General features: G+C 40.9%; 1 protein-coding gene across 1 annotated transcript; it reads left to right on the top strand.

Moving 5' to 3' along the window:
- Positions 1 to 816: 816 nt before the first annotated feature.
- LOC113073165 (neuropilin-1a-like) lies at positions 817 to 19,819 on the top strand (the record flags this gene model as incomplete). The annotated part of the gene is made up of 3 exons (XM_026246039.1): positions 817 to 2,217; positions 3,879 to 4,053; positions 19,635 to 19,819. Coding segments are annotated over exons 1-3 (427 nt in total), but the record flags the coding sequence as incomplete, so codon positions are not given.
- Positions 19,820 to 20,601: the final 782 nt, after the last annotated feature.

Here is a 20,601-nt window from a genome sequence, read left to right as displayed (position 1 = left end):
TTCTAATCCAATAATCATTTGAAAAGCACCATAAATCATTTGTAGGATGGTTCTTCCATCATGTGCTCGCTCAGCATCACAAAGAACCCCGAGACAATTATCAATGACTGTTACATTTGATTATCTTCAGAGACGGGCAATCGGTCATAAAACCTCTTTGACCCACTTTAACGGAAGGTCCACTTTTGCTAAAGGTTCAGATAGGCATGCAATATAATCCGAGACGAAATACAGTTTAGTATGAACTGCAAGCTTTGTTGAGAATAAGTTGCGATGTGATCTCCAAACGATTGCGACTAAGATGTATTTAAATTCTGATTATTTTGCATCCAGTGTGCTCAGATTCTGTGAAGAGGAGAGTGTGGATGTGTAGGCGGCTTGCCGGGGAACAGGGCGTGCATGAGGCATGAGTCTAGATGGACTCGCGTTCTCGCGGAGCCCGTGGCGCGCGGCGGAGCGCAGGACTTCTGGATGAGTGCACGAGACAGCCCACGTCCACTTGAAGACTTCAGCCTGACTCTGTAGGCTGCGACAGCTGTCTGTGACTCCTGGTTGCTGCACAGAGCCAAATGAAGGATAGATAGAAGCCTACACGCGGAGGTGGAAAGGACTGACTCGGTTTCGGAGAGGGAGACGCGATCGGCTCCGGAGCTGATGTTTATGGATTTGAGGAGACTGTACAACACGGATTTTCTCGTACTTCACGGAACGATAACGGATTTGACAGCTTGTAGGCAAGTGCTGACTGTTTGTCTAAGCAGAAAGGATTAGGTTGAAGTGACAAACATATTCCGTTTAGAATAAGGACGGAAGCGAAATCAACGCGACCGTGCATTTCATCTGTCCATATGCTCGTAACGCGCAAGTCCCCTCGCGCGACGCTCCTGTTCGTATTTATGGATGAAGCGCGCGCTTTGACGCACCATGCAGTGTAACGAGACCTGGTTGCTTCATATTTCAGTGTGATAAACCCTTTAAAGGAAAAAGCAGGTTGCCCCAATATGCACATATTTCCATATATGTGTATAATTAATCCTCCTGTTGGTCAGAACTGTGCAATATTGAACAAAGTTCTGGATTAAATTATAAAAACTATATTCATAATAATAATACGTCATGCGCTGGTAGCTGGTGGAACTATACTAATGTTCGTTCGTTTCGTCTTTAATTTTGTGTTTGGATGTGTACGAATACGGAAAGACATAAAATATGGAGAAAATACATACTAAAATAATATAAATTAAATACGATTCAAATAAGAAACAATGTCGATTAAAAAATAAATGGCAGATTACTTTTACTCCTTATTTGAGACGGTTTCCGTGTAGCTATAAAATCCATCCAGTGGCTCGTTTTGAGAGCTAAACGTCGCTGCTGTTATTGTACTGACTGTAGTTAGTTATTTTGGTCAGCAAGTTCAATTGTCGCTTGATGTAAAGGACAGCAGCCGTGTCACCCTTCCACGGCGCGCGACTGCGAGGGCTGGAGTGTCTCACAGAGGTCTTGGGCTCTTATATACGAGAGGTTGGGCTCCGTGTAGGTCGGGCTTTGCATATGTGTAATCAAACCAATGAGAAAGCCCTGCGCGTCTGGCACACGGCAGAGCAACACACTCTGGGAAGAAGGGAAGCGTAATTTAGGGGGTGTATCCCTTGTTTAAGACGCTGTTATGGCAAAGCCAATCGCCAGATGTTTGTGCTCCTCACTCAGATTTTGAGACGAAGCAGAACGCCGGGTTACTACGCGCAGACTGATTCGCGTCTCCAAGCCACTTTTAGCCAAAGTCTATCTACACGCGATCTCTCTCTCGCTCTCACTTTACGCACAGGATTACGCACGTCTGTTCGTCTATTTCGCGGAGCTGCAACGTCTTTTCTGTCATTCTTTAACAGGCTGAAGGGAATGGCCAAGGAGAGAGGAGCGCGGCTGGGAGAGCGCAGAGGAAACCAGAGCTGAATGGCAGGATGCACGCGACCTGAAGACGCACAAAACCCCGCATTTCATCAGCGCGCAGACCCTTTTACGCCTTCTTTTGGTCTCCTTCCCCGCGAACGAGAGGAATTACCCCTGTTCAACCATTTACGGATTTTCTTTTTCCTTCATTGTTCACATTTTGAATATTTTCACACGCAGAACTCAAGGAATCGAGGATGCATTGTGGATTAGTGTTGATCCTCTTCACGGGAATCTTTCTCATCGTCAGTGCTTTCAAAAACGGTGAGTGTCAACAGAAACTTAGAAATGACTTTTTCGTGGGATTAGATGGGGAAAGCCTATAAAGGAGGGGTTTCCTCTTCAGACTGGTCACCTGCTCTCACCTGCTGCTGTTTCTGACACTGGAAACATGTCAAATCATTTTATCCAGTTCTTCCCGCTGTACTATAAAAGCACTGACCGTGGACAAATGTGTTCGCAGGATAAGATGTTTTTTAAAATCATTTAAATTACTAATAGTATTGTTCGCAAAAAGGTGAATATTTATTACATGTCTTATTATTTTACATTATATTATTCATTGACATTATTTATTACCATCAGCATATTTAGGCGTGTTACCTTATATTTCTTAAAAGATGAAAGTGACGTGTGCTTTGAATTTTACAAAATGTAATGAAACACATTTCCGTATATACTCTATTCATATTTGAAAATAACTTAATTACGAATTAGATGGTTGTTAAGTTATATCATTCTATTAAGATAATTAATAACTTTTTTTTTTAAGTGCTACCTAAAGTTTTCTGTTCGTCTAATAACTTTAAGCCCAATTAGTCGTGAATAAGTTTAGTTAAATACTAGTATAACTAATTATAGTTATAAACTTTGTGAAAATTATTACTGATTGGGCCCTTTTGGACATTTTATTGTAATAAGTCATGTATTTTCCAGTCCAGTATTTTGCTAAAGTCACACAATGTGAACTCTTGAAGGATCCAGGTGAAATTTCCTGGGCTCACTTGCATGTGTTTTTTGTCTCTTTAGTCACTTAATGTGTAGATTATCTTATGTATATAGTAGGCTACAGTCTAGAATTAAAATAATGATTAAAAATAACAAATTCTGAGCGTTTAGAGTGATTATATGGACACAATTCACTCTCAGCAATATTAACCTCAACACAAAAGCCTCAAAAAAGTAATTTACAGGTATTTCTATTATTTTTTTGAATGCATTAAACTTGCATTGAGAAAATTATTGACACTTAAATTCTTGAGACTTAAATATCTTGAGTCGTTTTTATAATTGCATAAATGTTATGCAGGCAGTTTTACACTGAAGCGATCATATTTTCAGTCTAAATGTGTTCATGTTTTTTAAATAAAAGTGAGTGTAGATATGTAAACATGTCCGTTACACCGTGAGCCATGTGGGGCTCCAAAAGTTTGTGTGTTGTTTATGGATATGATTAAAATTCAGTGTTGATCAGCTGTAGAGTGGTTGAAAGAGCAAATAAATAAAATATGAGAGAGACAAAGGTCATGCTTCCCTCCCACATAATGACATTAAATGTAGGCGAAAATATCAAGCCTTTATTTAGAGCTTAGAAATAGGTCAAGAAATGACTAGAGGAGCTTTTCTCTATTTTAGTAAATGTCTGGAGAGAAATGGCATAGTCGTTCTTATGTCAAACTACAGTAGTGCTGCTGTATTAGGTGTAATAATAAACTATTAAGACAGTGTCACATTGAACGTAGAATGTGTTTGCAGCATGGAAACAGTTTTTATTTTCACTTTCTCTACAGTAGTTGTGAGGTGTTGGTTGGTGAGACTCAGATGGTGCGACTGGCCGATCAGAATGATCTTTCTGATAAACCTGGTTCAGCTATGTTGGTGCCCAGAATTTCAGCATGTTTTATTTGTATTTTCTTTTCTTTCAGACAAATGTGGGGACAATATCAGAATCAGTAGTGCAAATTACCTGACTTCACCCGGTTACCCGGTGTCTTACTACCCGTCTCAGAAGTGCACATGGGTGATTACAGCTCCAGGACCGAACCAGAGGATTTTGATCAACTTCAACCCACACTTTGACCTGGAAGACAGAGAGTGCAAGTAAGTGTTCAGTGTGCAGTATTTGGTGTGGAGGTGCGCCACCTGCTGGTGCTGCTTGAGTGTGTGAAGACGTTCAGCTGGTGTGGAGCAGACACCATCATGTGTGCTTGGCTTCCTTTAGTGCTGATTTCATCTACAGTTGGTTTTCCAAAAGCATTTATTTTTTACTCTTGTGTAAATGTGTTAAAAATAACACAATTTAAGTCAACACTTGTATGTGTTGGAGTTTCCCCTACACATTGTGCTGGCAGGTGCCAAAAGGTGAAACAATAAGGTATTGACAGCTAGTTTTGTATTTTAACTTCATGATTCAACAGTGGACACGTGGTTTGGTTGGTGCAGCTTGTTTCCAGTCCTCTCTCTCTCTCTCCTCTCTTTCTCCTTCTCCATCCGTCTGTTTCCTTTGTTTGTGCTGGCGGTCTGAGGGACGTCATTGTACTGTCAGAGTGTGGCTGACTCTGTGACTGTATCCCCTCCACCCAGATAGTCTTCCTCCTGGAGTCCTTTGTGTTCGCTGAATGCCGCTTATTAATGACACCGTTTATCAGGATCTTTACCTTTTTATGTCTCTGTAAACCTACAGAGATTTACAGCCCCAGATGACCCCGTGCTGTCTGCTCATAGGGGGTCCGTCTCTTCTGAGAGTTCAGGTTTCGCTGCCCAGAAACGACCAGACACACACACACACACACACACACACACATTGGAGCGAATGGAGCATGGATAGACACATGGTGAGGACATAATGAGCCCTCCTAATGATATTATCCAGCAATGGTTTGTCTGTGTTCGAAACAAGTCAAGCTAAAGAATTGCAAGTTTAGCTCATGAGGAAGTCAGAGGATATAAATGAGTTTAATGTGAGCTCTTGAAAGTGTACTGGGAACTGTTTAGGATTGGAAAACACTTCATAATTGCAATTTGAGATCGTTGAGTGCTTCTAACTTTCTGCAGTTTTTTGGACAAAGTGTATACTAGCCATTTTTTCATGATTCACTAATGCTCTTTAATCCAAATATCTTAAAAATCGATTAAAATATAACAGCTTGTTCCACCCCTGAAACACATCCAACTACCTAATTAACTATATAAGTAAGTTGTGAATGTCGTTTTGTGCTTGCTTTAAATTCTTAAGCAGTCATTTAATGCCTTCATCTGTATCTCCAAAATGCTTGTTTATCATATGGTTTTGCATTATGACTTTGCATGTGGTTCATAAAACAGCAGTACAAGTTACGTTAAGTGCTAACTTGAAGACACACTCATGCCCTTAGAACTCAGCTTCAGGGCTTTCTTTCCCTCCCTAAAACGTGCTGCGGTTGTATTTCCCCTTCCGAGGCAGCGTGTGCCATTCACCAGCATTCAGTGCCACTCTATAATCTCCCCACTTACATCTATCATTTTAAATTGCTGTGGAGAACAGCCATTAAAACAAATTTAAAGTTGTTCAGTAATTTCGGTCGTGATAGGCTGAAGTTATGAGCGACAGAGATTGACACCCCACCACCACCACTTCTATTGCTAATTCAATTCGGAGACCAGATACACATCTGTTTGGTGGATCTGGTTTCTGCAGAATAGTTTTTTTTTTTGACTCCCAGATTCAGCTGGACACACATTAAGGGCATCTTGCATAATGGAAACTGTTGATGGCCGAAATGGCTTCTTTATCAGATGGACTGCCGAGCGAGGGAAGCTACAACACACACTTCAGTGCACCGCTAGCAATCTAATTAGCAACAAATGGAACGCACATGCTCAGCATAACATGTCCGTTATCAACAAAGCAAACAAGAAATGCTTCGTGTCCACTTGTGAAAAGAAGCAGCTGCCGGATCAGACTCAACACTGGGTGTTGCATGCATGTGATGATCTCTGGCATGTTTTGTTTCTGACCGGAACAAATGGACAGATTGAGAGATGTTTTTTTATTTACTTTTGATTGAATATTTAGATAAATATAATTGACTATTTGTAATATTTGAATATATTTATTTTCTGTTCTGATAAAATGACCTGGATGGACTGCAAGTTCATTTTACAAAAAAGGGGAGGACAACATTGTAGATTGTCACACTGGTGTATTTAATGTTGTTAAAGCAGATGGACTTCAGTGAGGTCATAGTGTGAGTGTGTGTGTGTGTGTGTGTGTGTGTGTGTGTGTGTGTGTGTGTGTGTGTGTGTGTGTGTGTGTGTGTGTGTGTGTGTGTGTGTGTGTGTGTGCACTGTGTTGTGTCAGAGGCCTCCCTCTCCTGATAAAACATTTCTCTGACAGCACTATGAATCATTGATGCGCCCCAATCCGTTGACCAAACAAAACCGTCAAACATTTCCTCCCGATTGTTACATTCCTGTCTTGAAGTGGTGAAGGGATGCATTGGATGGAGGAATTGTTGAAACGTGGCAAAGTACAGAGTGTAGCTTTGCTCTCAAAAGAGATCAGCTTTACTGCTTGAAGCAGTATTCTTTGTACCTAGTCAGAGAATGCACAATAATGGCCGGTCTGTTTGGATTTGTGCATGTGTTTGCTCTTGTGAATAGTCAAGATGGCATTCAGAGAATGCTTGCTCAAGATTGGTCCCAAAGGAGGCCAGTAAAAGGCCCTCAGCTAACCCTAAGTCAGAAAGCACAGCTTTACAGTGACCAACCTTCAGCGCCGCCCTGCTGGGTCAGCCCACAAAGTGCCACATGTCCTGCAGAGAGAGCAAATACAGTCTTTGCTGGCCAAACAAACCACACATCCTGGATCTGTGCTGCTCGGAGACTGGGACAAAGCTGATTAGTCATGGAGACTCTAACAGTAGATGCCTTTGATTTAGTTCATAAAGAAGATTTAGGGTTAATTCATATACAGTAGATACACGCTCAATGGCTCCGCTACCATTCAGTTGCTCGGATGCCCTGCTGTTGATGTTTAATAATGGTGTGTCTGAGAAACCGAGGATAAGAAGAGAAAGGGTAAAACAGTAGATCTCACAAGTGTTTGAATATCAACACGACTCTTCCACTCAGGCAAGGTCTTGATCCATTGTTTGCGTGGGCTCCAGTGGAACAGGGGCCCGTGAGTCTCCTCTCCCCCACTGAGAGGTTCCATAGCCAGGCTGGGAATGGCCGTAACTCTCCATGCTTCTTCCAGACACCTAACGCTGGCCCTCTCCACTCCTCCACAACGAGTAAACACAGAGAGAGCCGTATGGCATGAACATTCATCAGCGGTTGTCACGGAAGGGAAAACCAAAGAAGTATGGAATGCAACAGACCTCCTTTCATCCTAAACGATGAGGTTTTTTAGAGGGTTTAGGGAATGCTTTGACCTCTGGGCAGTGGAGGATTGGGCTGACAGAGATTGTTTTAAATACTTATGGCCCCTGTTAACAAACATAAGCATGGCGATCTATTGTTAGGGAGGGTCAGGGATGCAATCGTATGATCAAAACCAGCAGCGGGTCATTAGTGAGCTGTTGATGAGAGGTAGAGAGTTGTGCCCGACTCTGTGCTCCTAAAACAGGTGTACCGCTCCTGTTTCGTTTTACAAAGATGGCATTTTTTCTCTTAATGGCTGATGTGCTTTGTGTCACCAAACAGACAGAAAGCAGACCACAAAGCAGGGACTTTTTGCTACCGCACTGAGTAGTTCACTGTGTCGGGAGGTTGTTTCTTGTCTCTAGACTGCTCCTAAATCATATTTGTTCTGGATCTGTGCTGGATTCTGGGTACAGGGAAAGGAGGCAGCAGCTGTCATATGAAGCAAGAGAGAGGTGGTGTTACTAAAGCCAGTCCAGATGGAGAATGAGGCATAAACATTGAAAAACATACACAATAGTGCCCACATAGGCTAACGTTTACTGTTGAGAACAGGAGAGAAACCAAACTGTAAAAAGATGTTGAAGGCTCTGTAGTGCTTTCAAAACATTGCTGTTTGTTTGAGAATCCTGACCAGATTAACATAGCAACCGTTTTAACCAATGGCATGAGTTTGGGGTGTGGCTATGTGTCTGGTCGACCAATGACATATTTTTGTAAAACCTGTTTGAAAACAGTTATTGTTAGGCAATCTTATTGAAAAATGCCTTCTAAACATACAATTTAATCTAGAAGTAGGAACTTTAAACCATTGTTTATGGAAATGTCCCCAAGTGCAACTTTTTTTGGGAAAAAGTTTTAGACTTTTTTTTTGTCTCTGTTGTTAAAGCACAATGTTCCTAAATGTCCTGAACCCTGTATACTAAATATTTTCCTGTAAATTGCACTTTAACTAGCTCTGATAAGAAAATGTTGATATTCTATTATTACAAGTAAAACTTATAGTAGCTTGTCATTGGGAATACATAAAAAGCCCTTATTTTACACAATGATTACAAGAATTGTCTCATTGCTTGGCTCTTAAAAAGATCACATATATTGTTAAGGGAATTCCTTAGTATGGAATCCCTTTATAGGATTTTAAAAAGAAGCTGATCCGAATCTATTTTCTGTGTAACTTGGTTTAACATGCATCACTTCAGGATATTGGTGTACCATTGTTTTGACGTGTATGTGTATTGTATGTATATATGTGTTTTTATATTATTTTATTCTTATTTTTTTATGTTAAACGTTTCTACAAATCAATAAAGAGAGTCTTCTCGAGGAGATCTCAACAATGTTTCAGACTATGCTCAGATTTGAGATAAAATCAGATTTTCAGTGTGAATTTTTTCTCATCAAATTCATCCAGTAGCGTGTTATCTGAGCTATGTTATGCACATTCAGTTTATAGCTCTGAAATAATTGTTTGTGTTCTGCATTTTCCACAGTCATGCATTTTCCCACTCTTGGGCAAGCATTTCATCACCTCATTTTCTCCTTGGCCCTCTAACCCTCTCACATGACTCTGAGAAACTTGAGGTTGTAAAGTGGTCCGGCTAATGAGAAAGATTAAAGCGGTGTGTATATTCCTGCATGTGTGCGTCAGGGCAAGGGGTTTTCTGCTGCTAAAGAGCTTCACCTTGGCCCGTGTGTTGGAAGGACAGGCTGATTGAAACTCTCTCTCTCTCAGTGACATCTGCTGTCCTCCCTGCTGTTCTGTCACTGGCTTGATTCATGTCCTCCTCGTTCTCTCGCGCTCCGTCTCTCTCTCAGAAAGCCTAGGCACTTCGCCGCTCGGCGTGAGCTTATCAATGAGAGGAGGAGAGAGTGATGAAGTAGGGAAGTGGGGAGAAAAGGGAGAAAGTGTTAGAAAGTGAGGAGATGGAGGAGGCAGATGGATGGATAGGATGTAAAAAGTAAAAGATTGAAATAAAAACACGACAGGATGTGCGAGCTATAGTTGGATAAATGCAGCTTAGACCAAAGTAGCTGCGAACCTCCTCCCTTGTTGCAGTAAAGCACAGAAGCAAATCTCAAAATTCTCTCACTTACAAAAGAATGATGAAGTTTCTAAGGAGAATTTGGCAAGGTCTCCCCAGATTTCCACACAGAACAGATTTCCCAGAATGGAAATTTCTGTATTCTGCGGTGAGCCGTCAAAGCTGAGAAAATCTTGCTCATTTCCATTTTGTTCCAGCCCAGATGTTCTTGAGTAGATCTTTACATGATTACAAGTTACATGATCAAAGAAGAATTTGTTAATCTCACCACTGGATTAAGATTTGAAGATATTACTTTGTGATATAATAATAAAAAAAATAAGGTAAGGAAATCTGTTGTCAAAGAAAAACCGTTGATCAGTCAATTAGCTCGGAGGCCATACAGTATGTGTGCTGGTGTATGCCAAAAAATTATAATGTGCATAAATGCATGGGCGTTTACATTTTTGTCTAATAAAATGTAACCTTAAGTATGAGATATCATTTAGCAATAGCAATATGAAATATTACAGCACAGGAAAAGGATTAATCTACGGAAAGTAAAAGTTCTTCATGTCTGAACTGCTGCATTACACGTGTAAAGATGCAGTGGAACAGAAATCCCTGAGTTTGTTTAGATGAAGCTCATTAGCAACAGGGCAGAATGTTTCCATGCAGGGGCCCAAATATGGAATCCAAGAACTTACGAGAAACAGAGAGAGAGAGTGAATGAGGGGAAATAACCACTGCTTAGGAACCAAGAGTTGAGGTTCTCAGCAAGATTGGTTAAAGATCTGATTTGAGACAACCTGGTTTTTTAAGATCCCCTAGAGAGAAGGACCTAAGCTTTAATTGATGTGATCCTGTTGTAGAGCTAATGCACCATGTCTGCACATGCTGGCCTTGTTTAGTTTGCTGCCAGAGCCGCAAATGGCCCTTTATTTTTGATTGATGGGGCTCCTGCCCAGCTATGGTTCAGCCCACACCGCTCTGAGCTTAGGGGACCAGTTGGAGGGGGATTTAGGTTTGATCAGGTTCAGCTCCACTTGGGCCCCACGCTAAGGCAAATTTAGTTTTTCAGGTTCTGTTTCTGAAAATGTTGTGTTTTTTGATGTTGTTAGTTTAGGCTTTGAGATCTTGTTTTAAGAACTTAACTTTCATCTCATTGTATTTGTTTTGCTTCAGTTTGAGAGCAGCAGAAGGCAGTCCGTCTTCGTTTTCTCTGCGACGGTGCTGGTAGTGCGTTTGATGGCTGGAAAGAGACAGTGATGAATGGGGCAAAGGCTCTCTCTGATTGAGCTGAGGCAGTTCACACACCGCTCGCCCGCCCCTTTTGTTTGCTTTTCTCCTGGTCTTGTCTTTCAGCAGGCTGGTGTTCGTTTTAGGAGGTTTGTTTGTGTGCGAATGTGGTACTTTTCTCACACTATAATTCGTACTTAAATAGCACATGTCCCAAAAGCTGCAAACTGACCTGTTTTTAAATCAACCCCTTGGTGGGATGTTTGTGGTCTTGTAATGTTTCAGCCTCGATGCCAGCTTAAGTCTGTCAGTCCCTCCTTTCCTATCCTCTCCTCCAGTTTCCAGCAGGTCCGCTGGTCATAGCATGCATACTGAGCTAATTATCTTTCACGAGGTCTCCAAGTTGGCAGTGGCAGTGTGGGTTTGTGAATGGAGAGGTCATTTTGCCCTCTAAACTTTGGCATCATCCTTGGCATTGGTACTTTTATTAAACTGTCGCACGACAAGACACCACACATATGCATGCACACACTTTGACACAAGCACATTTCCCGGGCTACAGAAGAATGCACCGGAATTGCAATGGAAAGAAAACAACACACCACCTGCCCGTCTCAGTGTGTACCCTCTAAAGTGTGTATTTCCAGGAACTTGCATTCCCTTTGAAGATAACTGACAGGAATGATATCATGTGAAAATGTTTGTGATAATCAATAAGGACACCAAAAGAGTAAGGAAACTAGTCAAATGACAAGATGTTGAAACAAAGACATGAAGACTTGCAAGGAAAGCAAGTTAATTGAACTACTCACAGTGCAGTTATAAGCAAAGTTTCATCTGGAAGAAAGAAATTAAACTGGACACGTGACAGTTGGGGGAACTCCAAGTGTCCCAGTACGTAGACCTGGGGGACTCACGTCCATAAGCCTTTAGTTCATTCTTTCTCAGTCTTTCTCTTTCTGCCTACCTCTTTCACGAACGCCACCCACTGGTTTACCTCTAGTTGACCTCCCTAATGTTTCTGTTAATTACTAACTAGAGAGCACATATTAGATTGCAGTATACATTTGGGCCTGATAGTATAGTAATGGTTGTTTTCTTTACACAAACTCATTGTTTCATACTGTACGAGAACAGTCATCATTTGTGACTGATTTTAACCCTACTCTGAAAGTCACTAGGTCATATCCATGTCATCAGTTTATGTCTATGCCGAAAGTTGATTTATGAGTTATTTTATTTAATAATGCATTTATATATACATCCATAACAATTGTCTGTTCTTGACCTTTTTTGCTGTTGGACTAGTGACATGGGTCAGACATTCTAGCTCGTGGGATCTTGTTATATATCTCAGAATAATTAGTATTGTAATTAGCATAGCAAAATGTATTACCTTAATGCTGACCCTGATTCTCTTTACACATAATAGGAATAAATTTAGTCCTCATTAGAGGAGGCTCATGTCACCTTCTACCACTGCCGAATCAGCGGTAGCCCAAAGGTGGGAGACACTGGGCTGAAAATTGCTGAGAGGGGGGTGGTATTTTTAATAGAGGGAAGTGCTCATGTGCCCCTGACCCCCGCCAGCTACCTCCCTCCACCTCAAACTCAATCCATGTCCTTTACTATAGCTTGACTTTTCATCTTCTTGACCATGGACCTATCTCCCGAGTGCAGGGGCCACTCTGGCTCAGTAATAATACCCCTTATCAGATGTCAAGGTGGGACAAATGCTGGCTGTTCTCTTAGTAATGGCCACTGACAGAGACTGAATAAAGACCTGTGTCCCTTGTACACCACATAGTGCAATTTCTTTTTCCATTGTCCTGTTCTTGTACAAAAGTGGATTTTTGTTCACTCTTTCTCTCCTATGTACAACAACTGTGACTACTGATATTATTTAGATTGCATTTTTAGCTTAATTCCATGTAGGCCTAAATATAATCACACAGCACTGGTTCTCAAAACATTTGGACATCAGCACATGACATCAAGTGGCGACCTAATTTAAGTACTGCCTTTGAATTCATCGAACTGTATACTTATACATTTTGCACATAAAATTCTGCAGTTAACTTTTAACATTGTTTAGCTGTAGCCAAGTTAATAATGTAATCTTCCTAAATTGCAGCAGGTTTGCAGCAGCTTCCTCCACCATGTCATTGCTACACTGAGGTTAAATCTCTGAGGTAAAGTTAAGCCAATTTAATGCAGTTCCTCATCATATCCTGTCAGTGGATGATGCACAGATATCCATCCTGCCCTGCTGGTTGAAGACAGAACTTCCTCAAGCTACTTCAGCTGTGTTTATATTGGATCATTTGGGAATTGTACATTAGCGAAGAAGTGTGGCACTCTGATGAAGCCTAACCGAGCTCTGTGCTGTGGCTCGCTTAGTGTATGTGTTTGACTTAATCAGTAAATGCATATTTGCCATTTTGCCCCCCGGGCAGAACTCTAATTAATTGCTCTTGCCCCTTCCTCCAACGAGAACAGGATGTTAGATTCTAAATGAGGGCATTTTAGGATCTAATATGCCTTCTGTGATTCTTTGAATACTAAACCATAAAGCTTTCTGTTTTCCAGCAAAATTGCTTACATGGATAATGACAGATGATGGAACGAGGGGAAACAGAATTGTTTGCTGACATTCACTATTGTGTAGGAGAATTAATAATTTAGTGGTAGCACAGTGGCCTCTTTGTCTTTTATTTCGTGGCAAAAATGAATGGATTTGGAAAAGGAAGGACGAGTGCTTGTCTCAGAGGTGTAAACAAGAAAAAAATGGAAAGCTTGCTATGTGATTGCACATTTCAAAACTTTTCCAGAGCATTATTGTATCTTATGTTATTCTTTCTCAGAACTTCTTAACTTCTGCTTCTTTTATCTGGTTATTTGCCTATTATTAAAGACTGTAGGGAAACTGCTAGTAGTACAGTATGCAATAATCAAAATTCTCAAAATCCTCAAAATACTGGAATTCATTAATGTGATTGTTGGGAATGCGTGTCTCTCTGAACTGCCTAATTAGCAGTGCTAATGAATGCGGACACGCTTAATCCATCAATGTTAATAATAATTGCCATTTATGATAGCGTGTTGCACGGTCTCCTGCACTGCACCCATTCAAAATTGATTAGCATCTTAAAATATGTCTCATGGATTAAGCATGATGCTTTAGACCTCTCTGTGATTGTGGCCACTGCGGATGGGATGGAGTAATTTACTCTCACAGAATTGAAGAGTATTGAACCGCTTGACATGTCCACACCCTTCACCAGCCCTACACCACATGTGCTCTGTACCACCCATTATTAAATGGTGCTATTCTAATCACTTGGGTTTGGGGATGAAGGATGAAGAGTGGATGTTTGGATAGACACATCTGTCACTGAGGAATAGGTATTCTTTGCACCTGTTTTTAATTTTCTATTAATTCTGATGTTGGCAAGAATTTGGGAACAGTTCAGAAGACAAAGTCTATTTAAGGCCAACAGCACAAATGCATTTTGTAAACGTACTTTCACACTCAAGTCTCATTTCTCATTTTTCTTTGTGTAAATATTATTTTGGCTGCTCATAGAACCTATTTCAACCAGCCATTTCAAAAGATACAGTATAGTAAAAAAAATAAACAAAAGCACCACTAAGCTCAGTTATCATAAAACTCAGGGCTAACTTCTTAGCCATAGCCTCAAGTCATGGTCCCTCCCTCTACACGCTGCAACAGTCACATGTAAGCTAATAACTCCATCAGGGAGTGTTTTCATTCTCTGTACTGTTGTAACACACTCTGGTCCCACCCCCTGTTCCAATTTATTTATTTTTTTGTATGTCTCACCAACATTTTGAGTGACAGCAATGAGGTTATTATCGTTCCAAAGGCAGCTAGCGGCTGCAGGAGCCCATTACAGTAGGATTGGTTAGCGCTTGTCACATACTATGGAGAACGGTAGACAGTTATGGTGAGCGAGCTGCTACCTTCTCCGCCTAAAGGCTTGAGGTGTTAAAATAGAAAAAGAATAAATCCAGCTTCCTGCATGGAAATGTTAGCCTCGTTCAGTTTGGTGGTGTTTTTCTTTTTTTTTTTGCACATGATGAACTGTTCAAGGCTTTACTTGTTTACTCTTTCTTGAGGACAATGATGACTTGAATATCCTCTCATCCATCTCAAAGGAAGAGATGAGAAAAGAGTGATTGTTTTGAAAAGGGCACATCGAACCTAATCTTTCCCTATGGTGATGGATAAAGTGTTCTGCTCTATTGTAGATCATGCTGGAGATTGGCGTCATCTCGGTCATATTTTGTTACTGTGAATGCTTACGGGGGGTGAACGTATCAGTGTGTTCTGGCTAGTAACAGACACTATAAATTCCAGAACCTATGATAAATTGTTAGCTTGTGGTTGATTGTTTTAACCCCAGGCGTGCAAGTAAGGGCTACCTTTCTGAACGTTCTGGGTTGTGTAGTCATTACTATCCCTGCGGACAGGGTTGTCTGTTAACATCACAAGGCAATGAAGCAAAGGTCTCTGAGAATTAGATTCATCCTTTTTGTTTTAATTTCCCCTTTGGATTGGCAGGCTATTTTCATCACTATTATGGTTGAAAGTGTGTGTGTGTGTGTGTGTGTGTGTGAGCGCGCGCACAAAGGGCCCTTAGAGACTTCTTGGAGGTTCACAATCCCTAACAACAGTCCAGTGGCCAAAAGGTGGGGAGGGGATGCATTAAAAACAATCTGTCCGCTGTCTCTTCTGGGGTCGTAAAATGAAGCAGGCGGAAACCTGGAGAAGCGAGGAGGTGGTGTAAGACCTGGGGCAGGTGGAGTGGTGTCTGGTCTGAGAAATTGGGATTCTATACTTGATGAGAATGCTTTACACCTCTCTTTTTGGCTTCAGGGTCCAAACTCCATTTTAAAATTGGTCCCTGCTGTTTTGTCTTGATCTGTTAACAAACTCCATTTCACAGTTCCGCAAGTTCCCAAAGAAATGGATTAGCAAATACTGTTCTACACAGAGCTCTGGGAAAAAGTCTTTCTCTGAATGCAAAATGGCCTCTGCAGTCAATCCCACAATGCCCTGCAGATGATTAGCAGGGCCAAGTTGGCACTGAGGATCCACTGAGCTTGTGGAATGGAATGAAACTGTTCGCAGCCTGTGCCGAGTAGTCTTTAAAAACAGAAATGAGAATGTGGCTAGAATGCTTGAAGACATTTTTTCATAAGCAGCACTGGCCTTGAGGCGACTACTGCAGTTCCATCTGCATCTTATTCTAATACCTCCCACTCCAGCTTTACAAGGTCCATCTGTGTTAGGGAACAAGTGCCGCGCCTGACTAAAAAATGCCAAAAACAAGATCTCTGCAGGTGCTAAGACTTTACGGGCAGGGAGAAGAAGCCTGCCATTTTTCAAAGCTGCAGAAAAAAGGATGTCTTGAGAGAGCTTGTAGTACAGTATAATGTTAACTCCGCTGGTTGTGCAACAGTGACTGTGATTCTGTGACAGACTGTTGAAATCCGATAACACACCTTTGATTCTCACCGCACCACTGAGGACGAAACGACTTCTTAAACCCACAAATCTTTGGATGGATAACGCTTGAATCAATTTTTCAAAGGTCTGGTCACGCTTGGCTTTGCCTATGTGGGATTTAAAGTAGAGAGAAAATCTGTGCTTGCGTGTGTGTGTGTGTGTGTCTAGGTGGAGGTATAATTCAGAAAGCCGTAAGAGCAGGGAGAAATTACCAGCTGAAAGAGGAAGGAGAGAGCAGAACCGAAAGATCTTAACAAGACTGATGTTCTCCATCTTGAGCTTGGTGTGACACATTACCAAACCAAATTATCTTCACAAGCTGTGTTCAGACCAGTCTCTGATCAGCTACAAAGTGTACTCCCTTCTTAAAAGAGTGAATTTGGTTAGGATATTCTGAATCAGTATACTTGTTGAATCTGGAATAACATCCCTATCAATCAAATACATGTATAAGCCAAACCTTACCCTAGCAATAATCTGGACCTAAAATCTAGGCCCCAAGAAGGAAGCATTAATCCCAGTCCTAACTTATCCCAAACAAAGGCCCTGTCCCGAATGCCACCTTAAACCATTGCAGTACACTTTTATGTCCACACTTTTGTAACGTAATTAAATATAGACTGTTGGGTAGTGTGAATTAGTATAGTCTCAGCAAAAGACCACAATTCTTATAATGGCTGTAATGAGTGCAGTGAAACCTATGACAAATGGGACGAAATGTTACATTTGAGATAGGACTTAAAAATCTAGTTTTTCTGGCATCAACAAGGAAATGTATGTCTATGTCTAAAACAACCTTCCTATCAACCAGTCAACTACGTCTTTTAGAGTCAGGGCTAGGGCCTTGAACAAGATTCTCACCAAACAATGATTTCTTCCTGGGTTTTAGTGATCGGGAAAGTCTATGTTTATTTGAGGACTAAGGATGTTGCTCCTAGAGCATGCTTAGACTTGAATGTCCAAAATGCACAAAAATGATGTTGGTGATCAGCATTACCATCACTGTAAGCTTTTGTTCTCTTCGTCTTCTCCTTTTATCTTGATAAAACAGTCTCTCAGAGCATCATTTGACCTAACTTAAGTAAATCAAGCTCACCAGAAGGCTAGGCAAGCCAGAATGATGACAGAAAACAATAGAAGTCTTTGGGAGAGTTAATGACTGCTTTTTATGGCCACTGTGCCATAAAGGCAGTGAGTTAAAAACGTAAGTGCATTGGCTGGATTCCTGTGTAAATGTACCATGATGAGGCCGAAGGTAGACTGAGGTCTGATAAAGGAGAAAAGGAGAACAGAGCTTGTTTGTGTGGGTGCAGGAGTGATGTTTCCACAGCTGGCCTTAAGAGGAAGAGGGCAGGGAATAAAAAACAGAACAATGTACAAAAAAATGGCACCAAGCACAAAACAGCAAACCCAAGCCAAAGAGAGTGAGATCATAGCTCTGCAAATATCACGTGAGCAGCAAAGACTTCAAAGCTGTCTGAAAAGAGCACTGGGTCTGTTTATGTGTTTGCACATGGGGTTGTTTAGATTGTGTTGATATCTGTGTCACTGACAAATTAAAAATGTAACAATCAAACAATAAAGCGCTTAGATTTATTGTTTGATTGTTACATTTTTAATTTGTCAGTGACACAGATATCAACATAAAAACCTTACATAATATTGAGCCAACCTTACTTTTTCATACACAAACAGTCATAAAGGTCTCGAAGGGTCCTCGGTTTTCCCTATTTTTTTTAATAATTAGCATTTTCGTGAATTACTTTCTTTATTCACATATTTGCATGACTGTACAGTTGTGTGGCATTTTTTTTGACAGAGGCTGTAGACTTTCTTTACCTGTCAGTTTAAATGCGTTTAGTGTGTTTTCAGTGTATATATAGCATTACAGCGGTGGCACTCTCTTCTGCTGTGACTGATGGAGTTCTAGGCCTCTTCCATCAGACCAGCCAAGCGGAGAGACACGGGTGAAGTCATCTCTACATTACCGCCCCCTCAGGGGACCAGATTTCAGAGAGCGGCACACTTCTCATATTCCGTCCCAACCTTTATATCACTGAATGCACAGTATGAGATGCGCCCCAGTTTTAACACCTCCCATAGCCGCCCTGGACACACTAACACACAGACACACATTCTGCTGTCTGCGATACCTCCATTAAATTTTCACACATTTCCTCCTGTAATGTGTGGCAGGTGGAATATACCATTTTCTTGAGCAGGGAGGTCTGCTGTTGCATATCCACGCTGTTACGCAAATTAATATATATGTAGTATTTCAATACTCCTCTCAACATGAAATGAAATTATATTATGCACAAGCAATACTTTGGTTTATGCATCCCTAATAAGCTTGGAGAAACCAAACTGCGTTTCTTTGAAATGAAATAGAATGTTCTACTCCCCATGATGCTTTGCTCTCCTTTCCTCCCATCGTTCATGTGGTTACAAGTGTCAGGGGTGATTAAACGCCATGGAAACAAGACCTTGCTGTCAATCATGTTCCATGCTGAGCCCACCCCCAAATGAAATTCACTATTATTATATCAGTATGCAGAGCGTATCATCCAAACAGACTTAAAACAGAAGAGAATTCACATCAGCTTTAGTTGTTCATCCGATCTCGCTCGCTAGCTGAGACAGGACCTCCCACCCAGTACCGTCTTGTATTACAGACACAATATTAGTTCACATATGTGTGTGCACGGGGGTTTTGTGTGTGCATGTGCTGCCGTTTGTGCAACAGTGTTCCAAACTGTCGCAGACTCAATTATGCGGCAGCACAAGCCAGTAGCTTTAGGGTCGAAATTCTATTTTGAGGAGAACTGGAGCATCTGTGTGTGTGTGTGTGTGTGTGTGTGTGTGTGTGTGTGTGTGTGAGAGAGAGAGAGAGAGAGAGAGATAGAGAAAGACCTGTTTTTTTTTTCTCATACTTACTGTACATACATACTGTTGGTCCACTCACATAATGTCAAACGGACATGTAAACAGGATCACAATCTTATGCCATTTTTAGCTCTATAACATCCACACATCATGATACATTTTTGTCGATGTAGATTATTGTGTTAAGTGTCACTGTGCATCATTTGATATATATATATAGTAATATATATACTAGTTCATTGCACATCTTTTGTTGCATGTTGATACTGGGTCATTGACAGTATTAAAAAAGTGAAAATACTGAACAAATCTAATATAAAATGCATGCATCAAGTTCTTATTAGTATTATAATTTGTATTATCTTTTTTTATTTTCCTAACAAAATGTGTACATATATATCTACACATTTTCAAGTTACTAGCAGCTAATCATTGTTTTTAAAGTAAAAATATGTATAAGTTATAATTGTAAGGAAAGATATTTAGAACCGGTTTACTAAAGCAAAGTGAATCTGAATTAACTAACCTGCTAAATTATGTAGAAAAAGTGTTAATAGTTTAGCTGAACTAATCTTTGTGTTTCTCTCTCTGTGCAGATATGACTATTTGGAGGTGAGAGATGGAGTGGATGAGAGCGGTCAGCTGGTTGGGAAGTATTGTGGGAAGATCGCTCCCTCTCCTGTGGTCTCCGCTGGGAACCAGCTCTTCATCAAGTTTGTGTCTGACTACGAGACTCATGGCGCTGGCTTTCTCCATCCGATACCGAGATCTTCCAAAACGGGTGAGTAGAAAGAAAAAGAAAGTGATCACCTACAACGGCCCCAAAGTGGCTCATCCCAATCATATTTCTGAGCCGTAACAATCATTTTTATAATAAGAAGACAATGCATACAAGCTAGGAATTTCCTGTAGGAGAGTACCAACGACCATCAATAAGGAGAGATGTAAGCGAGGGAGAACACCTTCTGTTTCTCTCTTTGTGAGGCCCAGTTGGAAAGCTGCTTGAGGGGGAAAGATCAGTAGATAATGTGGACTTTGTAGACCTTCAGGGTCTATCGTTCTGGCATTGTCTGGCTGACAGGGACACACACAGATACACACTGAGGGACCGTTGGTCTTATCTGGAGATGCCACAGCAATAAGCAGAATTTCCTGTTGTTCAGATCTGTTTCCTGTGTTTGAGGTATGGCTGGAGACTAGAGAAAGCGTGTTTGCGTAACCTCGGACAGGTGCAGTGCACATCAGGCCAAACACTGACCCCGGATGAGATGGATGCTCCAGGGGGGGGTTATTTTCATCTTTATTGTCCATTTGTGTGTTGTCATTTCCATAAAACAGAAAAAAATTGGCAAAGAGATCTCTTTAATATCTCAACTGTTATTGGTTGACAGCAATGAGATTATACTGAGAGCAAATTAAGACTTTTGCACAAATGTCAATAATGTCACAAACTGTGACTTTTCAACATATCAAAGTATTAAAAGGTGTTATAACTACAGTACAACTGTGAAATATTATACATTTAAAAATAGCATTTTTCTATGTATTAAAGTGTAATGTATT

This window comes from Carassius auratus, unplaced genomic scaffold, assembly GCF_003368295.1.
Source record: "Carassius auratus strain Wakin unplaced genomic scaffold, ASM336829v1 scaf_tig00011494, whole genome shotgun sequence".
Lineage (NCBI taxonomy): Eukaryota > Metazoa > Chordata > Actinopteri > Cypriniformes > Cyprinidae > Carassius > Carassius auratus.
This window is presented reverse-complemented; position numbering and strand designations above follow the sequence as displayed.